At 45.6% G+C, this 25,697-nt stretch overlaps 1 protein-coding gene across 1 annotated transcript in view; it reads right to left on the bottom strand.

The window, feature by feature from the left end:
• The window catches only part of DNAH9 (dynein axonemal heavy chain 9), a 372,401-nt gene that overhangs the window by 29,483 nt on the left and 317,221 nt on the right, over nucleotides 1–25,697 (bottom strand). The window contains exons 62-66 of the mRNA XM_031003344.3: nucleotides 18,180–18,307; nucleotides 12,075–12,302; nucleotides 9,945–10,136; nucleotides 8,089–8,280; nucleotides 4,629–4,799 (exon numbers count right to left, since the gene is read on the bottom strand). Coding sequence (XP_030859204.3) covers nucleotides 4,629–4,799; nucleotides 8,089–8,280; nucleotides 9,945–10,136; nucleotides 12,075–12,302; nucleotides 18,180–18,307 — 911 coding nt within the window. The remainder of the gene's footprint in view (nucleotides 1–4,628; nucleotides 4,800–8,088; nucleotides 8,281–9,944; nucleotides 10,137–12,074; nucleotides 12,303–18,179; nucleotides 18,308–25,697) is intronic.

The following is a 25,697-nucleotide window of genomic DNA, read 5'->3' as shown; positions in this document are numbered from 1 at the left end:
AACACAGATAGCTCTCTAAGAATTTGGACTTGAAAAACTCAGAGGCTGATCCAGTTGGCTGTGGGAATCAAACTAGAAAGCCATAAGACAGACTTGGGCCAAAAGGTGGCCCCTGCGGGCCATGTGAAGCTGAAGTGATGAGCAGCAATGACAAATCTATCTATCTATATCCAGATACAGTATATCAATACACAGTTATATACAATATCTATCTATCTATCTATCTATCTATCTATCTATCTATCTATCTATCTATCATCTGTCATTCATCTATCCATCTAATCTATCACTATCTATCTATCTATCTATCTATCTATCTATCTATCTATCTATCTATCATCTATGTATCTATCCGATCATCCACTCAGTTCTGAGTTTCTATGATGCAACACTGCAGTTTCTATCCTTGAGTTCTGGAAGAAATACCCTCATCTATCATGTAAATCTCCTGTTGTACCCCACGATTCTTTTCCCCACACAAACTGTCAGCTAATTAGATCAGGGGAGCTAGGACAATTAGGGTCTCTCTCCTGGAAAATTGGAATTGAGGCTCAGAGATTCTGAGTTAATTTGGGGCAAGCACTTGGAGGTTGAGTCTGCCATTTTGGAATAAATGAGTAAGCCCAGGAGGTCTGTCAGCAGAGAAAGAAAAATGAAACAAGTGCAGACATAATAGACCACACAGCCAGCAGGTTGGGACAGGGGGAGAGGGGGGAAGGAGAGAGGGAGTGAGCGAGCACCAGCCATTTCTGGAGTCCTGAGAGCTGAGCTCTAGGTGCCTGTGGTGGATATCTGTTTTTGTCTGTTCATTATCTCTCTTCCCTTCTAGGAACAATTCCCTATCTCCTTTGTGAAACTATGTCTTCCCCATTGTTTTATGTTTATGTTTAGTCACTGGGCCCAGTTTCCCCTGAGCCAAGTTAGGCCAATCAGATTATGTTTCCCAGGAGCACAGTGATTTGAATCTCAAGCCTGGAATCCAAGGAACCACTGGCAGGATGGAGGCGCCTGGAAAGGGCGGTCTACCCTTCTTTTACCTGGGACTCTAGAGCCATCGTGATTTTTATCTCTTCTTAGGCTGACTCCCTTGATAGAGTGAGCCATTTCTTGCCTAGTTAAGCTCTGTTGGTGTCTATAGCTTGCAGCCAAGGAGGCCTGACCGAGTTAATACAGTTCTGCCATGCATTACCCATGTGAACGTAAGCAAGTTACTTAGGCCTCAATTTTCTCCAGCGGTAAACACTTCCAAGAGTGTCTTTTTCTCCACTTGTCCCCTTTCCCAACTCCCAGAGTTGATGTGAAGATCAAATCAAATGAGCTGAGGAGTGTGGCAGTCTCTGAAAGCTATGAAGAACTATATAAGTGTAAAGGATGATAAATATTCACCTTGCCTTGTATTGTTAACACACAATGCCATCTCCAGGAAAAGAGCTGATGTTAGAAAAAAGAAAGTAAAAACCAATCACTCTGTCACGAATGGGTCTTTGGTGCTGTCATAGCAAAAACTGGAATCGGATTTTAATGGTACCTGAGGGCAGCTGCTGGGGTAGAAGACAAATGGCTAAAATTATATATATATTTTTCTCTGGAGCAGAGTTTGAAAAAAACAGCTCTATATCAGCGAGCTTCCATTTGGACGTTATTTACAAAGAGACGAAAAGATCGTCTGGAGGTATTGTTCCAAAATACACAGGATGTGGGGACACAGAGTTCTGTTTCATCTCTGATTAGGCTGTAAAGGGTGTGGGGGCCTGAGGAGGGAGAGGGCTGATAGGGAAGGACCCAGGTCCACAGACGTATGCGGGGCCCCTCTTTTGCTCAGGGAACCCAGAGACTCTTTCAGATAGGAGGAGTGGGTTCCAAGGGACGGAGTCCACCTGATTTCCACAGACAAACACTTCTGCTTTCTTCCTTTCTGGAAAAGTAATAAATGCTTATCAGAAAAATCTAAACATTTCTGATACACATGATATTAGAAGCAAAGTCCTCCCATAGTTTTAACTCTTCCCCCAGTGGGAGAAAAACACTGTTCAACTATTGGTTTTTTGGTATATATTCCTGCAGATGCCCTTCAGTGTACATAACTCTATTCCTCTATCATCCATCCATCCACCCACTATCCATCCATCACCCATCTACCAATCACCCATCCATCCATCCATTCATCCATCCATCAATTATCTATCCATCATCACCCATCTACCCATCATCCATCCATCCATCCATCCATCCATCCATCCATCCATCCATCCATCAATTATCCATCATCACCCATCTACCCATCATCCATCCATCCATCCATCCATCCATCCATCCATCCATCCATCCATCCATGTATCTAACATGCCGACCTCCCTTCTCACTCCCTCTCTTTAGCTATATACTAAAATCCCCAGCTTCCCTTCATGTGGATGTAAACATGGAAGCAGAATTGAGTCAAGAGTTCATGAGTGTATGTGGAGTGTACAACCTCTCGGTCATTTACTTCTTAACAACAAAATACTCTCTGGGCTTTGACTCTTTGCCCATCATCTTGAGCTGAGCTGCGGTGTGGACAGGAAGGAACATAACTCACAGGAACATGTGAGCTATGTGAGAAACACCACCATGGCCAAAATACTGGGATACTGCACAATCAGATGTGCACCCAGTAACCTGCACACGTGTCCCACGCAGCACTGTGCATGGCAAGTAATCACAGTTCATATCATTTCTGAAATACACACACAAGCACATACACACCCCATTTCTTGGGTTAGCTGGGGGAGGGGATAAGGAAATGATAAGCATTAGAACCTTCTTTGAACCTTGACTGAAGAATTCTAAGTCTATTACTTATACAGTCTCAGCCTTTTCCAGTTTTAGATCTAGGAACATTATTCATTCTGGGTGGGTTCTTCTCTTTATTTTCAAATTATACATCAAATAGTGGAATAGACTGAGTAGAGTGGTATGGAGCAGCTTTCTCGAAGTATGCTCACCTCATCAAAATCACTAGGTTGCCAATGCAACCTAACCCCAGACCTCGGAGTCAGAATTTCAATCTCTCTGGCACATTCTTAGGCATATTAAAATTTGAGAAATACTATTTTGATGACATGACTCCATACCTTTATATAAAAGTCCAACTCTTTTAGTATCAGTTTGCTTTCCTAAAATCAGTCTCTAGAGCCTAAAAGTTTGATAATCTTCCCAAGGATGTTTACTTGTAAACCTAATGGCATCTCTAAATTAAAGAACCCAGCTAGGACCGGGTGCAGTGGCTCACACCTATAATCCTAGCACTTTGGGAGGTCAGAGTGAGAGGATTGCTTCAGCCCAGGAGTTCAAGACTAGCCTAGGCAACATAGTGTGACCCTGTCTCTACAAAAAGTTAAAAAATTAGCAGGGCGTGGTGGTACACACCTGCAGTCCTAGCTACTCAGGAGGCTGAGGTGGAAGGATTGCTTGAGGTTAGGAGTTGCAGGCTGTAGTGAGCTGTGATTATGCCACTGAACTCTCCAGCCTGGGTGATGGAGTGAAATCTTACTCTTAGAAAAATTAAATTAAAAAAAAAAATCCAGGCAGTACCATGGGGTGGATGTGAGCTGGTACAAATACATCTTTAGGAAGTTGGTTAGCTTGTCTCAGAAAAAAATTCATGGAGAAATTTCCCTTTGGTGGCCCATTCTTTTTTTTTTTTTTTTTTTTTTTGAGACAGAGTCTTGCTCTGTCACCAGGCTGGAGTGCAGTGGCACGGTCTTGGCTGACTGCAACCTCCGCCTCCCAGGTTCAAGCAATTCTCCTGCCTCAGCCTCCCGAGTAGCTGGGATTACAGGCGCCCACCACCACGCCCAGCTAATTTTTGTATTTTTTAGTAGAGGTGGGGTTTCACCATGTTGGCCAGGCTGGTCTCGAACTCATGACCTCATGATCTGCCCGCCTTGGCCTCCCAAAGTGCTGGGATTACAGGTGTGAGGCCCATTCTTTCTTTATCTTCAGCTACCCCCACACCAGGATCAGAGCCCCCATGTTGCCTTGGGTTGTCCTGAAACCCGCACCTCACCCTGGTCTGCCTTTCTACTCCATAATTCCCTTCCACCTTCCTAAAATTTCAGGAAGTCCTGTGCTTAGTAGCAGGTAACTGTGTATTTAGAGACTCTCGGACTAGAAGCCATTCATACAAAGGGAAGGCGTTTGCATTATGAAGGACTGTGTTCTTCCCCACCGGCATCTGGTTGGTGAACTGAGGTGGGGGTGCTTAGGGGCAACCCCTTGCCCATCCTTGCGTGGTTTGCCAGGGGATCAAGAAGTCACAATCAAGGTTCCCAAGCCACCACTGTTCAGCCCTGCCCTTTCTTCACTTTGGCAGAGAAGCTGAATAAAAATGGACTTTGGGTGGACTGGCAAAGAAAACTGCTGAACCCAATGGCAGGGACTTCCTATGATTTAACTGATGGCCAGCATGGTGATGACGGGAGGGGAGAGGCTCTTGGCGGTGACAGGCAAGCATCTCCAGGCTGCAGGTGGTTGGTGCTTTGTGTGTTGTCTATGCTGTGTACTGCCAAAATGGCCAGCAGGAGAAAGGTGTGCATCTATGATCCTCGGGGTCCCCCAGAACGACCTCAGGCAGTCCCCACCACACACACCTTTTCTTCTCTTGTGGCGCCCGCTCCGTCTCCGGCCTGGCTGTCCCGAGGCTGCAGTTCCAGCACAGTGCGGAAGAGCTTTTCTGAGGTTTGGGTCAGGAAGCCAATCTCTGCGTTCGGGTGGAGGCCATAGAGGTAGGGGGATTCTGGGGGCAGCTCAGCATCGATGTACTGAAAATCAAGGGCAAGCTCACTTAAAAAGAAACCAACATGTACCTCCCATCTCCCACACCGGCTTGTCCTCTGCAGGGAGTCCATGGGCTAGTATCCCTCCTCCAGGGGACACTGCTCACCATCCCTGGTTGACTTCAGCACCCTCTCCACCTATTAGTGCACCTTGACATCATCCGTTTTTGTCGGCCGGACCCGTTTCCCAGAACTTCCACATTCATTCTATCATTCTCTCTTTTCTGGGAGGCTTAGATGACTTTATCTATCTCCACACCCAATGCCTCCCACTCCTCCCTGATGACTCTTTTTCCTGCAGACCAGAGGAGGACTTCTCATAGTCTTTCAAAAATACGAATCCCTCCCTAGTGATTTTACTTAAGCTCTTCTAGGATTCCAGACCTTTCCTTCTTTTCTCTCCCCTCCATCTAAATCAGACATGACAAACCTGAACACGTACATGGGATGGTGCATGCAAAATAAATAAGTGAATTGGGCTTAGGACGAGGGAGGTGAGATTGGCTGCGAACTGGAGAGTTTGCGACCCTGGTGAAAGGTATTCAAATAAAAAAAATTTTGAAACTGTGTGTCACCCTAGCAGCTCCTTTCTGTGGCCAGTGCTAGTGGCTAGAGTCTGCCATGCCTAATGCCTAAAAATCCTAACCAGCGGCTAAGGCTCAGTTTTATTTTATTTTATTTTTTGTTTTATTTTATTTTATTGTGTGTGTGAGACAGGCTCTCACTCTGCTGAAAAAACTAGAGTACAGTAGTGTACAGTAGAGTACACAGCTCACTAAAGCCTCCACCTCCCAGGCTCAAGTGCTTTCCACCTCAGTCTCCCAAGTAGCTGGAAATACAGGTACATGCCGCCATGCTCAAGCCGATTTTTTATTTCTATTTTTTGTAGAAATGAGGTCTCACTATGTTGCCTGGGCTGGTCTCTAACTCATCAGCTCAAGTGATCCTCCAGCCTTGACTTTCCAAAGTTCTGGGATTACAGGCGGGAGCCACCGCGCCTGGCTCTGAATGTTTTGAGTGCCTCTTCATGACTCTTTATACGATGGTGGGAAAATATCCCTCAAGTTCCGTTCCTGACATGATTTTGACGATTCCTTGGTGTTATTAACACCTAGCCTAATTGCTCATTCCTCAAGGGCCGATCTGTATGTTCATTTTTGTATTTCCTCCAGCGTTCTGTGCAGGCCTGGACTCTATGTAGATGCCCTAGAACCATCTATTAACTAACACATTAAAGAGAAGTATAAGAAAGAGAGTGTACCTCAGTCATTTGGAAATGTGCAAATCGATTTCACCCTTGCTGAATAAGAGAAACAGACTTCCTTTGCCTGTTACTTGCTCCAGCCTCCTGTCGAATTATCCCATGGACACTAGGGGACGCTGTTGCACAATTTTCCCGGGAAAAGCCTTTTTGCCTTTGGTGAAGTAGTTAAAAACATTTCCTCTTATTTTCCTTAAAGAGCTTTATTGTTTTAAATCTCTTCTTATAGGTCCAATTTTTCTGGATCAAATGACTTTTACGATTTACCCTTAAGTTTAATAAATTAAAAAAATTTTTTTAAAGCTTGCGGTTAATATTCCTGTGATCAATATTTCCCTTATGTTTTATATTCAAGAGTTTTTCTAGGCATGTTCAAAAGCCTACCAATAAAAACTGCTAAAAAATATCTTTCGGGCCGGGCGCGGTGGCTCACGCCTGTAATCCCAGCACTTTGGGAGGCTGAAGCGGGAGGATCATGAGGTCAGGAGTTTGAGACCAGCCTGACCAACATGATGAAACCCCGTCTCTACTAAAAATACAAAAATTAGCCGGGCGTGGTGACGCACGCCTGTAATCCCAGCTACTCAGGAGGCTGAGGCAGGAGAATCGCTTGAACCAGGGAGGCGGAGGTTGCAGTGAGCCGAGATCGCGCTATTCCACTCCAGCCTGGGCGACAGAGTGAGACTCCGTCTTAAAAAAAAAAAAAAAAAAAAAAAAAAATCTTTCGGAATGTTTTCCATGGAAGGTGAAATAGGCAAAGATGAATACTTTAAACATAGCTGTGGTAATAGTAACATAAAAGACCGAAGTAATAGTAAGAAAACCTCCATGAGGCCGGGCGTCGTGGCTCACACCTGTAATCCCAGCACTTTGGGAGGCCGAGGCAGGTGGATCACCTGAGGTTAGGAGTTCGAGACCAGCTTCGGCAACACGATGAAACCGCGTCTCCACTAAAAAATACAAAAACCGGGTGTGGTGGTGGGGGCCTGTAATCCCAGCTACTCAGGAGGCTGAGACAGGGATAATAGCTTGAACCTGGGAGGCGGAGGTTGCAGTGAGCCAAGATCGCACCACTGTACTCCAGCCTGGGTGACAGATCAAGACTCCGTCTCATAAAAGAAAAGAAAAGAAAACCTTCATGAGAATGCTAACTGTGGCATACGTATGTGGTATGTGCCTGTGTTCATAGCCACCAACACGGAGTGGGAGGGGTGAGTGACCTGAGTGATCTTGGCACAAGACCATGCTCCTTCAGGGATATTTAGAATCACTGACAGAAACTTTACCAAAAGTTGGCTAAGGTCTTGCCTGAAATTTTACTCCATGAAAAATGGCTTTGTCAGGCCAGGCGCGGCGGCTCACGCCTGTAATCCCAGCACTTTGGGAGGCCCAGGTGGGTGGATCACGAGGTCAGGAGATCAAGACCATCCTGGCTAACAGGGTGAAACCCCGTCTCTACTAAAAAAATACAAAAATAAAATTAGCCGGGCTTGGTGGCATGCGCCTGTAGTCCCAGCTACTCGGGAGGCTGAGGCAGGAGAATGGCGTGAACCCGGGAGGCGGAGCTTGCAGTGAGCAGAGATCGCGCCACTGCACTCCAGCCTGGGCGCCAGAGCAAGACTCCATCTCAAAAAAAAAAAAAAAAAAAATGGGTTTGTCAACATCCCAAGTGAAAACAACCAAATAACTGTCCCAGATGTTATTTGTAGAAAACAGCAACACATAGAATGACTGAACCAAACATCAAGAATCGAAAGATCTCCAAAGGCTCCATTTGATTATTAATTTGAGGATAGAAATCCCGTATCTCTCAACTTAAACAGGGCAGGCTTGGGGCATAGGACCAGATTTGACATGAGCTCAGCTGTCTAAGCCCTTTTGCCTTAGCCCCTGCCTGCAGCCCATGGTGATGTCCCAGCAGAGGCTTCCCTGGTGGTGCAGGTCGGCGTGGGAGGAATACCCAGGGCCCTGTGAGCACCCTCACGACATCAGAAGCACAGAGCAGAGTCTCACCTGATGATAACCATTGTAGTCCATGTTGCCTGGGAGTGGGAACCCTGGGGCCAAAGACAGTTCTCCTTCTAATATTTCTGGTCGAATGAATTCCCCCAGGTAGGTTCTGCAGAGTCTTCTGTCCCAGTCATCTGTGATATGGCCTCCATACATGATCTCTCCAAACAGGTAGCGCAAATCATCATAGGGGACCTGAGTGATGGGGGAAAGAAAGAGAGGAAGGAAGGAAGACCTCCACACAGGCGTTGGGGCTGGCCTCCCATCTGGGCAGCACAGAAAGCCACAAGAGATGGACGCTTCTTGAGATTGGGCACAATGTCTTATTTTTCTCCATACCTCCAGTGCCCAGCAGGGTTAGGGGTGTTTGGGGAGTTCATTAAAAGCTTGAAGAAGGCCGGGCGCGGTGGCTCACGCCTGTAATTCCAGCACTTTGGGAGGCTGAGGCGGGTGGATCACCTGAGATTGGGAGTTTGAGACCAGCATGACCAACATGGAGAAACACCGTCCTACTAAAAATACAAAATTAGCCGGGTGTGGTGGTGCATGCCTGTAATCCCAGCTACTCGGGAGGCTGAGACAGGAGAATCTCTTGAACCCGGGAGGCGGAGGTTGTGGTGAGCTGAGGTCACGCCATTGCACCCTAGCCTGGGCAACAAGAGCGAAACTCCGTCTCAGAAAAAAGAAGAAAAAAAAAAGCTTGAAGAATTACATCAAAGAGTGAAGACAGGAAAGATGCCAACCCCACGCCCCATATATATATGCCTTCCCTCTTTCAAGCTTTTTAACTGTGACAGTGAAGGCAGGCTCTACCTAGAAATTCTTTAAATAGGTGAATGTCAAATGGAGAAAAGTGAGGACCAGAGTACTTTTCTAATTTTCTGCCTTTAATGACAAGATTAACTGTCCCCTTTGAAAGTTCAAAGGGAATAAACAAAGCCCACAAGTTCATTGGTGTGAGACTTAGGGAGGGAGGTCACTGGAGGAAAGCCAGCAATGAAAGATTACTGTTGAGTGGGCTTCCCAGGCCCAAGGGCTGGAGACAGAAGGATTTCTCAGGGCATCTGGGCCTGGTTCGTTTTCCCCATGAGGAAGAGATGGTGGCTCTGTTGACTCTGTGTTTGGATCCTGAACTAGAATAACCTTGACGAGGTGAATATTCCCTTAATTGGAAGAGCACTGATTGTTAGCGAAGTTTGGGAACTTATATCAGGCGAGTGTGAAGTCTCTTCCTGCTGATCCACAGCCAGCCTGGTCCGGTGGGGCCCGGGACAAACTCTCATGGGACTGACTCACTGTGTGAGTCTCTAGTTAGACTTCCTGAGCATCCATGGCTCTCACCTCACAGTTGTACTATTCTCAGCCTTTGGGTTAGTCCTGGGGTTGGCACTGCCTCATCCCACCTGTGTGGGGTGCAGCCCTTCTGTGTGCTCATGCCCCTTCTGTAGGATAGCACTGCATCATCCTTGTGAGAGGTGGCCCTCCTTAACGTGCACACGAATTACCAGAGAATCTCGTTAAAATGCGCCGATTCAGTAAGTTTGGGTGGGACCTGAGATTCTGCATTTCTAACTAGCTCCCAGGTCCTGCCAATGATGTTGATGCATGGGCTCCGATTTGTACTATCAAGGTTTCAAATAATCTAGCTGTCAGGTAATGGGGAGTGGGGCTTGGAACATGACCATGTGTTACACTCTTAAATTATGGTCCCCGAATCAGCAGCATCTGCATCACGAGGGAGCTTGTTAGAAATGCACATTCTCAGGCCCCATCCTAGACCCCTCTGATTCACCCCTCAAAATCAAATAATTTTAACCCTCTCCCAACCTGGCTGGTCCCGGAATGTCCATGGCCTTTACCTTTGCGTTGGCCTCCAGGAAGTTGTAGAGGACATTCACAGAGATAGTGAGGTCTCCAGTGTTAAAGGGGTATGAGCGATTCCATCCCTGGGGCCCAAATTTTCGTCTTTCTGCCACCACCGCATGGAAGTAACAAAGAGCAAAGAGGATGCTCTTAAACTCCGTCTCCCGAGAACACATCTCCAGAGTGTCCTGAAATGAGAATGTCGCTTTTAAGGTTCGCACACAACTTCTCTTATACGGGGCTGGCTAGGGTGGGGTTACAATCAGGGTTCGTGTTGGAAAACATTACCATATATTCTGGTTTGGGTTTGAGTTACAGCGAGACTACAGCCTGGGGGGAATGTGTGGAAGGGTCAGGCTTTAGCTGAGCATTGAATTAAGGTTTAGATTCAGGTGATAATAGGGTTTGGTTTAGGGTTCAAGTTTATGCATACGGATGTGCTAATAAAGTCCACTAATGTAGCTGATGGGGATCAGGGTGACATGCAATAAGAATGTTGTGTACCGGGGTGTGGGGTGTGGGGTGTGGGGTGTGGGTGCACATCCTATGGCACCATCTCTAATATCTTCCCTTCCTACCATGCTTTTCTTGCCTGTTGTGGAACCTTAGCAGGTGTAATCACTGCCTGGGAGTTAAGCTGGGAAAAAGAGTACAGCGGGTACTGAATGTGTTTTGCTCCTTGAATCTTTGTGGAAGCTTCCCGCCCAGAGTTGGGCTGCTGGACTCCTACACTACAAGGGTGTCACACAGTCAGTAAAATCTTCTGAGACTCTGACTGTTACATGGTCTTCATCTTACTTTAGGCTTAAACCAGACCCCAAAGGTTTATGTTGGTTTAGGTGGCACAGTCATCCTGTTGGATGGCCCATCTCAAATAACCTGCATGACCCATCTGACACATATGAGCTGGCAGGGCTTCTGGGAAACCTGAGATGCACTGGTACTATGACAAGATGACAACCAAGAAGAAAACCTCCCTAGCAGCGGCTGGAACCCTCTCCTTGAATTCCACCAAGGCGTGGTGTGGCAGATGGATTTTAAGGTGATCCGATGGCCTCCACTCTGCTACAATTCAGGCCTTTGGGTACTCTCCTGCCCAGGGAGGTGGAACTCCCAAGAGAGAACCAAAAAGAAATAGTGCCTTCTTGAGAAGATCAAAGAGGCCTGGGCCGCAGACTTTGACAGTACAACTTCATATACAAAGTTGGCCACCACGGGCTTGGACCTGGCTTCAAATAAATATGCTACAACATAAGCCTTTAAATTCCCCATAATGGAAACGTAGTGGTCTGCATTTGAACACTTGATATTCTGGGTCTCTCTGGAGCACAGTATTCTCAAACTTGACTGTGTATAACAATCTCCTGGAGGGTTCATTAAAACAGATTCCTGGGGCCCCAGCCCAGAGTTTCAGATTGGGGCCTAAAAATCTGCAATTTTTTTTTTTTTTTTTTGGAGATGGAGTCTTGCTCTGTCGCCCAGACTGGAGTGCAGTGGCGCAATCTCGGCTCACTGCAAGCTCCGCCTCCCAGGTTCACGCCATTCTCTTGCCTCAGCCTCCCAGGTAGCTGGGACGACAGAAAAATCTACATTTCTAACAAGTTTTCAGGTGATGCTGATGCTGCTGGTCCAGGGGCCATACTTTAGGGGGTCTAACATGCAGTTACATTTCAAATCCACATCCCCACTACCTAACACCTGGATTCTTTGAACCCTTGATACTCAAGATTCATGTAGACGTCAAGTGATATCATCTGATTGACAGTGTCATCTCTTTGCCTGAAGATAGCCCATCAGTGTGTGACCCAGTGTATCTTATCAATGAGATGTATAACAACGTGCCCTTCTTCATCTTGGAATATTAGGTAACAGTAAACTTGCAGAAGGCTTCCCTGCATCTCTTGCCAAAGAAATGTCCTGAGCTCTACTCCACTGGGGTTATCTGGCAATGGAGAGTGGGGTTGCCCTGAGTGGGCATCAGGTGGGAACATTTTACCCACATCAGCATTGCTCCGTAGCCCAACCAGCACCCGACTCCCTTCTGAGTTGCATGCTCTCCCCCCACCAGTTTGCATCAGCTGACTGTGAGGTGTGCTGCTGTTTTTGCCTCCCTCCCGGGGCCGTACCTGAGTGAAGTTGTCCAGGGCCTTGTGCAGGTTGGCATGCATGCCCGTGGGGGGCTCATTGGTGATCTTAATGGAGTTCTCCAGGATGCCCTGGGGGATGATGTGGCCCTCAGGGGAGGGTGCCGGCTCTGCACTCATGAAGACCCTGAACTCTGGGTGGCTGTTCCCACTGTGCTCCTCCAGCTTCTTCTCCAGGGTGCTGAGCCAGTTGGCCACCAGGTGAATGTTCTAGTAGGAAGGAAGGAGCCCCCCCCAATACAGGCATCTGCTTAGCTCTGTTAGCAGTAAACAGTTGTCAGGAAGGCAGCCAGAGAGGGGACTGGTCTTAGCATCACGTAATTTTTAAAAATTGTGGTAAGACGTAACATAAAATTTACCATCTCAAACCCTTTTTGAGTGGACAGTTAATGGCGTTACATGCACTCACATGTTGTGCAACTCAATGACTTTTAATGGCAGAAGTGTCTTAAATCACATCATAGAAAAGAGTTCCGGGATGCCCAGTAGTGAGGACCTCCCAGTATTCTGCAGTTAAACTCTATCTCTTGCTATCCTAAGGCTTTCCAGCATAATGTTTTTAAACTTGCCTGTGCATGGGAATAACCTGAAGGGCTTCTTAAAACACAGATTCTTGTGCCCCAGCCCAGAGTTTCAGATTCAGCAGGTCCAGGATGGGGCCTGAGAATGTGCATTTCTAACAAGCTCCCTGGTGATGCAGATGCTACTGGTCTGGAGACCACAATTTAAGAGCGTAACAAGGCCAGGCGCGGAGGCTAACGCCAGTAATCCCAGCACTTTGGGAGGCTGAGGCAGGCGGATCATGAGGTCAGGAGATCGAGACCATCCTGGCTAACACAGTGAAACCCCGTCTCTACTAAAAATACAAAAAATTAGCTGGGCATGGTGGTGGGCGCCTGTAGTCCCAGCTACTCAGGAGGCTGAGGGAGGAGAATGACATGAACCCGGGAGGCGGAGCTTGCAGTGAGCCAAGATCACGCCACTGCACTCCAGCCTGGGCGACAGAGTGAGACTCCGTCTCAAAAAAAAAAAAAAAAAAAAGGCTGTAACACATGGTCATCTTCCAAGTCTAACTCCCCATTACCTGACAGCTAGATTATTTGAAACCTTGATGGTACAAATTGGAGCTCATGGATCAACATTGTTGGCAGTACCTGGGAGCTAGTTAGAAATGCAGAATCTAAGGTCCTGCCCAAACTTACTGAATCAGCGCCTTTTAATGAGATCCTCCGGTAATTCGTACATACGTTAACATTTGAAAGGCACTGATTTCAACTCTTTCTAGCTAGCTTTCCTGAGTCTTCTCTCTCCACTCTCCAACCCACTCTGTTAATTGTTGCCAAACTTATCTTCCTGAAACACACTGAGTCATTGCTGCTCAAAGACCAAACAAGGCTCTCTAATCCCAAGCTCCTCTGTCTGGTCTTTGAGCCTGTCTCCTCCTCCCAGCGTTTGATTGCTCTCTGGCTGTCTATCAAAACCTGCATTTGTTTCTTACCAGTGCTTTGCAGAATGCACCTTTCACTGTAGTAAGGGGAGTCACCTGGCTTCATTGCAATGTGTTTCATTAGAATGGATAGATAAAAGCTCCTTGATAAATATTTGAGTAAGTAAGCATGCAAAGCCTTAAATACACAGATCAGAGCTGAGCCCAGCACTTGGACCACAGTAATTTGGTCTTTGAGTGCTGCCTTCTCTTCTATAAGGAGAAATAACAATAACGTTTGCTATACTTATTTCAGAGTGGCTGCAGATAACCAAAGAAATGGATTTGAAAGGGTTTTGTAGGACTGGGTGCAGTGGCTCACATATGTCATCCCAGCACTTTGGGAGGCCAAGGCAGGTGGATTGCTTGAAGCCAGGAGTTCGATACCAGCCTGGCCAACATGGTGAAACCCCATCTCTACAAAATAAATAAATAAATAAATAAATAAATAAATAAATAAATAAATAAAAGGGTTTTGTATACTGTAAAATGCTATGTAAGGGACAGTAGTAGTTGTTGAGATGAAAATTGGTGAAATTAAATAATTTACTTATAATCAAATCAATTGCAGCAGAGTGTTTAGTGGGCTACTTGAGAGCCAGGGTTCCTTTTAGCCAGCATCACCAGCAACCTACATGTGGGTAATTTGGCTGCTCCTTTAGAAACTCCAAGTTCTGCTACTGGGCAGGTCTGGGAGAAGGAATGTCTGTTGCTTGTGTATAGAACCCTGGGGTGGATTCAGAGATCCTCGAGGCTGCCCCACAGGGTTGATGGGCTTGGGTTGGGAAATCCACACAACAGCTCCTACAGCCAGGAAGGAAGAGCGGGAAGACTGTGAGCCTTGCTCTCTCACCCAGGACCAGAGAAGCCAGCTCTCCCAGAAGAGAAGCCCTAGTTCATCTGGGTCAGGGTCCTCAGGCAGCACTTCCCAAAAGTGTGCCATGGGATGTTAAAAGATGTTAGATCCATAAAGAAGGTCTGTGTTCCTGCACACCTACAACCATCAGATCTTCGACAAACCTGACAAAAACAAGCAATGGCGAAAGGATTCCCTATTTAATAAATGGTGCTGGGAGAACTGGCTAGCCATATGCAAACAATTGAAACTAGACTCCTTCCTGATACCTTATAAAAAATTAACTCAACACAGATTAAAGACTTAAACATAAAATCCAAAACTATAAGAACCCTAGAAGAAAATCTAGCAATATCAGTCAGGACATAGGCATGGGCAAAGATTTTATGACAAAAATGCTAAAAGCAATTGCAACAAAAGCAAAAATTAACAAGTGGGATCTGATTAAACTAAAGAGCTTCTTCCCAGGAAAATAAACTATCATCAGAGTGAAAAGACAACTTATGGAATGGGAGAAAATTTTTGCAATTAGACCTGACACAAGTCTAATATCCTGAGTCTACAAGGAACTTAAACAAATTTACAAGCAAAAAACAAACAACCTCATTAAAAAATGGGCAAAGAACATGAACTGACACTTCTCAAAAGAAGATATTCATTGTGGCCAACAAACATATGAAAAGAAGCTCAACATCGTTGATCATTAGAGAAATGCAAATCAGAACCACAATGAGATACCATCTCACGCCAGTCAGAATGCCGATTATTAAAAAGTCAAGAAACAACAGATGCTGGTGAGGTTTCGGAGAAAAAGGAACCCTTTTATGCTGTTGGTGGGAGTGTAAATTAGTTCAACCATTGTGGAAGACAGTGTAGCAATTCCTCAAAGATATAGAAGCAGAAATACCATTTGATCCACCAATCCTATTACTGGGTATAAGCCCAAAGGAATATAAATCATTTTATTATAAAGATACATGCATGCATATGTTCACGGCAGCACTATTCACAATAGCAAAGACTTGGAATCAACCCAACTGCTCATCAATGATAGACTAGATAAAGAAAATGTGGTACATATACACCATGGAATACTATGCAGCCATAAAAAGGAACGAGATCATGTCCTTTGCAGGGAAATGAATGGAGCTGGAAGCCGTTACCCTCAGCAAACTAAAGCAGGAACAGAAAACCAAACACTGCATGTTCTCACTTATAAGTGGGAGCTGAACAATGAGAACACATGGACACATGGGGCGGGGAACAAACACACTGAGGCCTGTTGCGGAATAGGGGGAGAGGGAGAGCATCAGGAAGAACAGCTAATGGATGCTGGGCTTAATACCTAGGTGATGGGTTGATCTGTGCAGCAAACCACCATGGCATATGTTTACGTGTGTAACAAACCTTCACATCCTGCACATGTACCCCAGAACTTAAAAGTTGAAGAAAAAAAAAAAAAAAAAGAAGGCCTGTGTTCAACAGAATTTGGGAAATACTGGATGGAATAAGATTTCTATACCAAAGGATTCTCAGAACCATTAGCCTATTGATATCATTGAAAATATCCTTAAAAGGAATTTGTATGTAGTATTTTCTAACATTTGAAATAGGAATTTGTTAAGTGTATTCCTCCCCCCCAGCTTTTTTTTTTTTTTTTTTTTTTCAGAGAATCTCTCAGGTTTACAGGCTGGGAAACATTGCTGGGTAGGATTCTGGTCCAGCCTAGTTCAGTACATCAGGAAATTCTTAGAACCAGATAGCTATGATTTCTACAAGAGATTTCACAAACCAGTAAGGATCTTTTGTTTCTGTGAGCACTTTACAGTTTGGACAGATTACGTCTATTCAATACTCCAGTGCTTTATTCAGGGGGAAAGGCAGGCATCCAGATTATCTGGCACAATTTTCCTTTGGAAATGTCCAGTCACCAGGAAATAAAGATGGAATATTGAGTTCAGTGTCGGAGAGCTCTGAGCAACCACATCAGCACAAGATTTTGGTGCCCTGCATGGCCAATAGATGCTGGGGGACAATGGGGGCAGCAGAGGCGGCACCACAGTTTCAGAAACAGACTCTGATGTCCATGACAAGTGCCTGGGTTCCCAGCACTGGCGTCCGGAGAAGTCTCTTGGCAAATGTGCCTGAGAGGGTGGGGAGGTCATACCTTCAAGCACTGTGCTGACCCATGAGGGAGGAAGGAGGAAACTCAGCTGTTATTATCTTTTCTCCTGAACTTCCTGATGTTTCTGGAAAAGGAGGCCCTGGGAGGGGCAGATCTCTCAGTTGCTAGGCTCCAAATAAACAACAGAATAATTAAGGACAAAGACCCAGCAGCAAGATGTGATGTCACCAGTAATCAGGAGATGGGGGAGGTTCATGGTAGTGAAAGCCAGGAAGAATGGGAGTGACTGGCTTTTGCATTTATTCTTTCTTTAATTTCTTCATGGATTCCTTGACCCACCGGCCTTTTGTTTCAGTGTCTGCTATGTTCAAGGCAGTGGGCTGGGTGATAAAAGGTAAAGAAGGAAATCTCTTTACCTAAAAAATTTAGTGGAGAATACAGTCATAAAATAAACCATGTCAACGTAGCAATGGAGCTCTAATAGAAGATTCCAAAATGTTCTAGGAGAAAAGAGGAGCAAGCTATGCATTCTGCCACAACTCCAGCATCTATACAAGTGGCATAAAAGAGGATTAGGCAGGCCGGCCCTGAGAGATGGATTTGAAAAGGTTTTGTCTACTGTAAAATGCTATGTAAGAGTTAGTAGTAGTTAGGCTGGGTGCAGTGGCTCATGCCTGTAATCCCAGCACTTTGGGAGGCCGACGCAGGTAGCTCACTTGAGTTCTGAAGTTCAAGACAAGCCTGGCCAACATGGTGAAACCCTGTCTCTACTAAAAATACAAAAATTAGCCGGGCGTGGTGGTGCGCTCCTGTAATCCCAGCTCCTCAGGAGGCTGAGGCAGGAGAATCGCTTGAACCCGGGAGGTGGAGGTTGCAGTGAGTTGAGATTGCGCCATTGCACTCCAGCCTAGGCGACAGAGCAAGACTCCTTCTCAAAAAAAAAAAAAAAAAAAAAAAAAAAAAAAGAGTTAGTAGTAATTGTTGAAACGAAAATTGGAAAATTGGTTAAATGAAATAATTTAATAGGGGTTAATAGAGAGGGCTAAATTCTTTAATTTAACTCTCTCTTCTGATAGAAGAGAGGTAGCCTTTTTTTCCTTGTAACTGTTCAGTTAAATTATCAGTAGTAGGGGTTCCAGATTTCCAAACACCAACATGAGCTCTCAGTGAAGAGGCTAAGGTTGCTCCCATATCCTAGTCATGCCCGTGACGAAGAGCATATGACACACAGCCCAAAAGAAAGGCACAGCAGAGGAACGTGCCATGAAATTCACAGGAAGAAACCAGCTGTTGAAAGCATCCAGCTGCCAGGGCCTTCAACGTAAATGCTAACTTCCTGAACGCCTATTAGAGTGGGAATCTGTTTCTTTTATAAGTAGAGCTATTTAAACTAGAGAGAGTGACAGAGCAGGTGAGGGGAGAAGGATTGTTCCTGGACGTGGTCTGGGGAAGAGAACATATGAGTGAGGAGAACTGGAAAGAGAGAAGATGAAAAAATGAAGGGGACAAGAGTGTGAAAGGACAGGTGGGGAGAAGCTAAGAGTGGATGGAGATGCCCAGTGAGTGTGGGATGAGGCAAGTATGGGTCAAGATAACCCAGACAAGGGTAGAGGAACATACCTGCAAAATAACCCAGTGACCTTTCTTGGCAGCGAGGTCCAGCGCAGCCTCAGCCACCACTTCCTGTCCTTGCCCCAAAGACACGTTGTGAAAGTTCTGATTGTTGAAGGTGTATCCAAGTTTTCTTCCTAAAAGGAGGACGGAGTCGTCATTATTATTTCTTGTGTCTAATGATGGATGTTTGATGTTCATAAGGAAATGCACACGCTCAGATCACCCCTCAAACACGGGCATGCCCAAATCTATAACCCAAACCTCATATACTGACCCTTTTCCTTCACAGGGGGCTACTTCTTCCAGCTTTTTGTTCTCATATAAAAGGAAGCACTTGAGCCGGGCGCAGTGGCTCATGCCTGTAATCCCAGCACTTTGGGAGGCCGAGGCGAGCGGATCACCAGGTCAGGAGATCGAGACCATCCTGGCTAACACAGTGAAACCCCATCTCTGCTAAAAATACAAAAAATTAGCTGGGCGTGGTGGTGGGCGCCTGTAGTCCCAGCTACTCGGGAGGCCGAGGCAGGAGAATGGCGTGAACCCAGGAGGCGGACCTTGCAATGAGCCGAGATTGCGCCACTGGCTCACTCCTGTAATCCCAGGACTTTGGGAGGCTGAGGCAGCAGGTGGATCACCTGAGGTCAGGAGTTCAAGACCAGCCTGGCCAACATAGTGAAACCTCATCTCTACTAAAAATACAAAAAATTAGCTGGGTGTGGTGGGAGGTGCCTGTAATCCCAGCTACTAGGGAGGCTGAGGCAGGAGAATCACTTGAACCCAGGAGGCGGAGGTTGCAGTGAGACGAGATCACGCCATTGCACTCCAGCCTGGGCAACAAGAGCGAAACTCCGTCTCGAAACAAAACAAAACAAAACAAAAAAAAAAAGAAGCACTTGTTCAGACCAAAATCACTTCACTCTTCCCTCTTCACTTAATTCCCAAAGAGGGGTAGGATTGCTGATGCTATTCTTTATGTGTCTTATCTGCAGACCAGATATTGGTCCACCATTCTAGGGAGTGCTGATGAGAGAAGGGTGAGAGAGTAGCAAGCATATGGGTGTGGTCCTTTGTGGCTTGCCTTGTCCTCTGAATAAATATTGTGTCTTCTCTGGAACTTTACTGGGAGGTGTGGCCAGTAGGGGCAGGATTCAGGTAGTTCTGGCTTCCTGTACTTCATGCCCTATTAACCTCCTCTTCTGTCATTCCCAACACATAGAAAAGAGTTATCTCATCATTTTGCACGAATTAGAGTGAAGAGGGGCAAGACATGAAGCTGTTTAGTTGTGTAGGTGTGAATTTTCTGTTGGATGTATATAAGGGTTGCTGGTGTTGCACATGGATTAAGAGAATGACCACACACACAAATGTGGCAGCCATACCACTGAAGCAAGACCAATGGGCTTCAGCTGCTCTCCATGCCCAAGGGAAACAACACAAAGAAATGACCCTAATATAGAGAACATTAGCTCTTAGCACAATCCAATAAAGTGTAGAGAAATTACATAATATTCTTTAGATAAAAGGATCATAAAAATGTATAATACCATGAAGGAATCATTAAGTGATTTTTCTAGCAAGGTGAAGTAGACAAAACGGGAGAAATCGAAAAAGAAATAATAAAAATCCATACTTAAAAAAAATTTAGTTTCAGAGGAACTAAAAGTGAAGATGTAGTTTGATACTTCTGCAAGAAAATTTTTGGAAACAAGTGTTCATATTGAATATTTCTTTTAAATATAAACAATGTATAGACTGTCATTGAAATGTACAGGACAATGCAAGATGATGACTTTTTGTAGTAAGAAATAGATATTGGAGACTTAACTGAGATGAACCCAAGAAACACCATTATTAAATTATAAATCTTAGTTGGCAAAACATTTGATGTCGGCTTTGGAAGTGGGGAGATAAACAATTCATTCCAGAGAAAATACCAGGATAAAAAGTGTTGGGACTTTTGGATGTCTTCTGTGACATTTCTGCTCACAAAAGGGCCTGTTTATTTTGTTTATTAGCAACAGAAGGATATGGGCAAAGAGGTTATTTAATAAAGATTAGTTTGAAAATTCCAGACTGGAGGGATCATCACGGGCAAAGCTTAGCACTGCAGAGCCCGGCTGGGATCAGTTTGCATTAATCTGGGCTTGAGGCATGACAATGAGGCGGAGAAGAAAGAAATGATCTTGGAAACATTGAGAAGGGGGAAAATGGATGGGATTCTCACTAACTGAACACCCAGCCAAAGGTGGCCGCATCCCATGTGAGCCTCATGGGTGCGGAGGTAACCTTGCGAGGTCTTTCCCTTTGCAACTGTGAGGCTCTCAGATGGCTTATTGGGCCTTGAGCAAGTCCCTCCAGCGTCTCAGGATTTCACCTTCAGATTGTTGTATGCTGGTGCTTCCATGCCTCCACCCCTACTGCTTGTGACTCATCTCTCCTTTTCTGACTTTCCTTCCAGCTCTACATATGGTGGTGTCACCTGGAACTGTGCCCCACTGTCAACCTCTTTGAACATCTTTACGGTGTGCGTCACCGACCTCTAGTCTCTCTGAGGACATCACAACTCCTACAGTCCTCTCCCTAGTTCCATACCCCTATGGCGTTGGCGTTGGAAGGGGAACATTTTTTCTAGTGTTTTCTTGCTACTTGGAGGCTATTTCTTCTCCACCTTCATAAAAAAGAAAAAAAAAACACCTTTCTTTTTTTTTTTTTTTCACCCAGGCTGGAGTGCAGTGGCACGATCTCACCTTACTGCAACCTCCACCTCCCAGATTCAAGCGATTCTCCTGCCTCAGCTTCCCGAGTAGCTGGGATTACACCCAGGCTGGAGTGCAGTGGTACGATCTCGCCTCACTGCAGCCTCCACCTCTCAGATTCAAGTGATCCTCCTGCCTCAGCCTCCCAAGTAGCTGGGATTACAGGTGCCCGCCACCATGCCTGGCTAATTTTTGTATTTTTAGTAGAGATAAGCTTTCACTGTGTTGGCCAGGCTGGTCTCAAACTCCTGACCCCAAGTGATCCACCCACCTCAGCCTCCCAAAGTGCTGGGATTATAGGCATGAGCCACTGCACCCGACCGAAAACCCCTTTCTCACTGAAAGCACATGTCATCTGGTTTTATTATTTACTAACTTTTATGTTCTCTGCCTTCTACCAATTTTTCAGTGAGTCTCATTTGTATTAGGGGCTTTGGAACTTGGTTCCTGTTTCATCATCATCTTGGTAAACTCTAATGTCACTATGGATGACTCAGACAACACCCAGCCTCATGTTTCCTCATCTTTCTTTCTTTTTTCTTTTCTTTTCTTTTTTTTTTTTTTTTTTTGAGATGGAGTCTTGCTCTGTCACCCAGACTGGAGTGCAATGGCGCAATCTCAGCTCACTGCAACCTCTGCCTCCTAGGTTCAAGCAATTCTCCTGCCTCAGCCTCCCGAGTAGCTGGGACTACAGGCACATGCCACCATGCCCGGCTAATTTGTGTATTTTTAGTAGAGACGGGGTTTCACCATGTTAGACAGGCTGGTCTCAAACTCCCGACCTCAGGTGATCCGCCCACCTCGGCCTCCCAAAGTGCTGGGATTACAGGCATGAGCCACTGTGCCCAACCTCATCTTGAAAGAGCTTAACTCCAACCATAATCCCAGCACTTTTGGAGGCTGAGGCAGGTGGATCACCTGAGGTCGGGAGTTCAAGGCCAGCCTAACCAACATGGAGAAACCCCTTTTCTACTAAAAATACAAAATTAGCCAGGCATGGTGACACATGCCTGTAATCCCAGCTACTCAGGGGGCTGAGGCAGGAGAATCACTTGAACCTGGGAGGCAGAGGTTGTGGTGAGCTGAGATTGCGCCATTGCACTCCAGCCTGGGCAACAAGAGCGAAACTCTGTCTCAAAAAAAAAAAGAAAGAAAGAAAGAAAGAAAGAACTTAACTCCATTTCATTTCTGCTGCCGATTCCCAGTGGCCACACCCAGGGCTCTCCTATCATGGAGACCTGTCCTGTGTCTGAAACATGATTCTTCCATGTCCACTCATGAATTTCACTTCCTACTTCCTAGATTTTTTACCTTCTTATTTCTTCCCCACCTATTTTTCTACTTCATTGAAATGTTGAGTCCTTTGGTCCCTTCGTTTTTTTCTAATTTCACCTTTACCTCCTCTTATTTTAATATGGACCCAATAATCCTTAATTTGAGCCCAAGTCCTCAACTCCATTGCCTCCTTCTACTTCCGCACTTACTACTCAACTTTCTAAGACCCCAACTCTGAGTTCAAGTATTAATAAAAGGAATAATTCACATGTTTGGTGAATTGGCACCATCACCAGCTTGTGATTCTCAATTTCGAAGCGCTTTGGTACTCTTTCAATGTGTCCAGAAGCCAGCTATGTTACCCATTTCCCTCTGTTATTATGTCTCCTAATGGATCCCTCTTTTTTTTTTTTTTTTCTTTTTTTTTGAGACGGAGTCTCGCTCTGTCGCCCAGGCTGGAGTGCAGTGGCACGATCTCGGCTCACTGCAAGCTCTACCTCCCGGGTTCACGCCATTCTCCTGCCTCAGCCTCCCGAGTAGCAGGTGCCCACCACCACACCCGGCTAATTTTTTGTATTTTTAGTAGAGATAGGGTTTCACCGTGTTAGCCAGGATGGTCTCGATCTCCTGACCTCGTGATCTGCTCGCCTCGGCCTCCCAAAGTGCTGGGATTACAGGCGTAAGCCACTGCGCCCCGCCATGGACCCCTTTTCTTATGCTCAGCAGTTTGCTCTACTGTCTTAATTCCCTGAAAAAACATGCTCTCTGGTGGACACGCCTCCATTACTGCCATTTTGTCTGCATCTCTGTACACTGCCCTCTCAATGAAAAAGATGTCCTCCTCCCTTCCTGCCTGTCACTTTAACTGTCATTTAAATCCCATCTCTTTTTGTATCTTTTTAAAAATTATTATTATTTTATTTTTTGAGATGGAGTTTCTCTCTTGTCACCCAGGCTCGAGTGCAGTGGCACGATCTCAGCTCACTGCAACCTCCTTCTCCTGGGTTCAAGTGATTCTCCTGTGTCAGCCTCCCAAGTAGCTGGGATTACAGGCACGTGCCACCACTCCCGGCTAATTTTTGTATTTTTAGTAGAGATGGGATTTCACCATGTTGGCTAAACTGGTCTCGGACTCCTGACCTCAGGTGATCTGCGTGCCTTGGCCTCCCAAAGTGCTGGGATTACAGGCATGAGCCACTGCGCCCGGCCCTCTTTTTGTATCTTTAACCTTTGTCTCTATTCACTCTTCTGCTCCCCAGCACATGCACAAATCAGTTTTGCTCACCACAAAAAAACAATACTCCATGAATCCTGAATCCTCTCTCTAAAGACTGTACTTGCCTCAGCTTATCTATCTTTTACTTGCCTTTTAAAGAAAAGAGGGCTGGGTGTGGTGACTCATGCCTGTAATCCCAGCACTTTGGGAGGTTGAGGTGGGCAGGTTGCTTGAGCTCAGGAGTTCAAGGCCAGCCTGGGCAACACAGTGAGACCCAATCTCTACAAAAAATACAAAAAATTAGCCGGGCATAGTGGCATATGCCTATAGTCCAGCTACCTGGGAGGCTGAGGCAAGAGGATCGCTTGAGCCTGGGAGGTAGAGGTTGCAATGAGCCAAGATGGCGCCACTGCACTCCAGCGTGGGCAACACAGTGAGAGCCTGTCTCAAAAAAACAAACAAAAACAAACAAACAAACAAAAAAAAACAAAAAAAAAAACACCCAACCAAATACAAGAAAACAGAGTGGGGTCAGGAACAATGAAAACAAGATCCAAAGCAAAGTTTCGATAATCTGGCTGCAAAGACACTGAATGGAAAACTGTTTCTTTGAACATATCTGGTAGCAGGCCTACAAAAATCTCAGAACGTTGGAGAGAAAAGGAGACAGTAGAAGACAAAGGTGGGATACACAGCTTCTTTCTGATCAGAAAATGGAAAGACAGAACTCATTTTGTTAAAGCCAGGTAATTGGGCAAAGAAGGATGGAGACCAAGCAAGATGATGCTGCAGACAAGTGAAAGAAAGACCAGAGAAGATGCCGGCATCAGGGCAAGAAGAGGAGGGCCAAGGAGGAGACTGTTCTTTGAGAGGATGTGACAAAAAGATGTGAAGGAAGGGCAAACTGAGCTGCCCCAAAGAACAGATGCACCATCCTCATCGTAACGCCGTGCAATGCTACTGTACTCTCGGCTTTTCAAAGCCTTTTCACATCTGACATTTTGTTTTTATCTTCACAGTAACCCAAGGAGGCAGGTATCATGGGTGATTGAGAACAAGGGGGAAGTAGATGAAGCAAAAGCAGAAATAAACAAGCAAATAAGGAAGTGTGGCTCCTTTAGGGAAAAAGATGATGAGAAAAGAGAGGTGAGTACAGTGAAAGCTCCGTTAAAGGCTTAATCAGAGAAGGCAAGAAGGAAAACAGTGAGGGTGGATGGTGGTAGCTTTCGTGTTAAAATAGAGGCCAGCCAGATGTGGTGGCTCACGTCTGTAATCCCAGCACTTTGGGAGGCTGTGGCGGGTGGATCACCTGAGGTCAGGAGTCCCAGACCAGCCTGGCCAACATGGTGAAACCCCATCTCTACTAAAAACACACAAATTAGCCAGGCATGGTGGTGGGCGCCTGTAATCCCAGCTACTCGGGAGGCTGAGGCAGGAGAATCGCTTGAACCCAGGAGGTGGAGGTTGTTGCAGTGAGCTGAGATCGTGCCATTGCACTCCAGCCTGGGTGACAAGAGCAAAGCTCCGTCTCAAAAAAACAAAACAAACAAAACAAAAAAATAGAAAACAGGCCAAGAAGAGTGGATGGAATTTTCCCCTTCCCCACTCCATCCCCGCTTCTCCTCCTCTCTTCTTTCTCCACTTTCCTTTCCTTCCCCTCCTCCTCCTTCACAATTGTTGAGGAAGAAAAATCCTGGAGCAGACTGAGTGCCATAAAAGTGCCTACAAATTATAGATTCCTAATCAAGGGAATTATTAATTATTAATTGGCCAATGGATAAACTTCAGGGACTGAAGAAATGCTCAAAATCGTATACAGAATGTTGTGTGTCTGTGGGTATGTGCATTTTTTTCGGGGGTGGAGGAAGGACAAAGGAACAAATCTTGAATCTGAATCTAGGGGTTTTAAAACTCTACCTGATATTAAGAACTGCCTTGTTGAAGCAAAAGAATACGTAAATGAAGGAGTAAAGAATTTAAATCAATTACCCAAAGAGGGGAAATGATTCCAAGCTTTTTAAGAGTCTAAACGGAGGAAGACAGTGAACTGTGTGATACACAGACTCTGCACAAGCAATAAAACAGTAAGTTTACTTAATAAACTGGGGCTTGAGGACATGGGGAAAATGTTTAGATCAGCCATGTGGATTCCAGACTTGAGACTAGGAGCCCATCAGGCAAGCTGATTAGATTCAAGATGTGGGAAATGTGGATGTCACCAGAATATATGTCCTAAATGGGTGAATTAGAAAATAAATCAAAGCACCAAGAAGGCAG

The sequence above is a fragment of the Gorilla gorilla genome, chromosome 19 (genome assembly GCF_029281585.2).
Source record: "Gorilla gorilla gorilla isolate KB3781 chromosome 19, NHGRI_mGorGor1-v2.1_pri, whole genome shotgun sequence".
NCBI classification, from domain to species: domain Eukaryota; kingdom Metazoa; phylum Chordata; class Mammalia; order Primates; family Hominidae; genus Gorilla; species Gorilla gorilla.
This window is presented reverse-complemented; position numbering and strand designations above follow the sequence as displayed.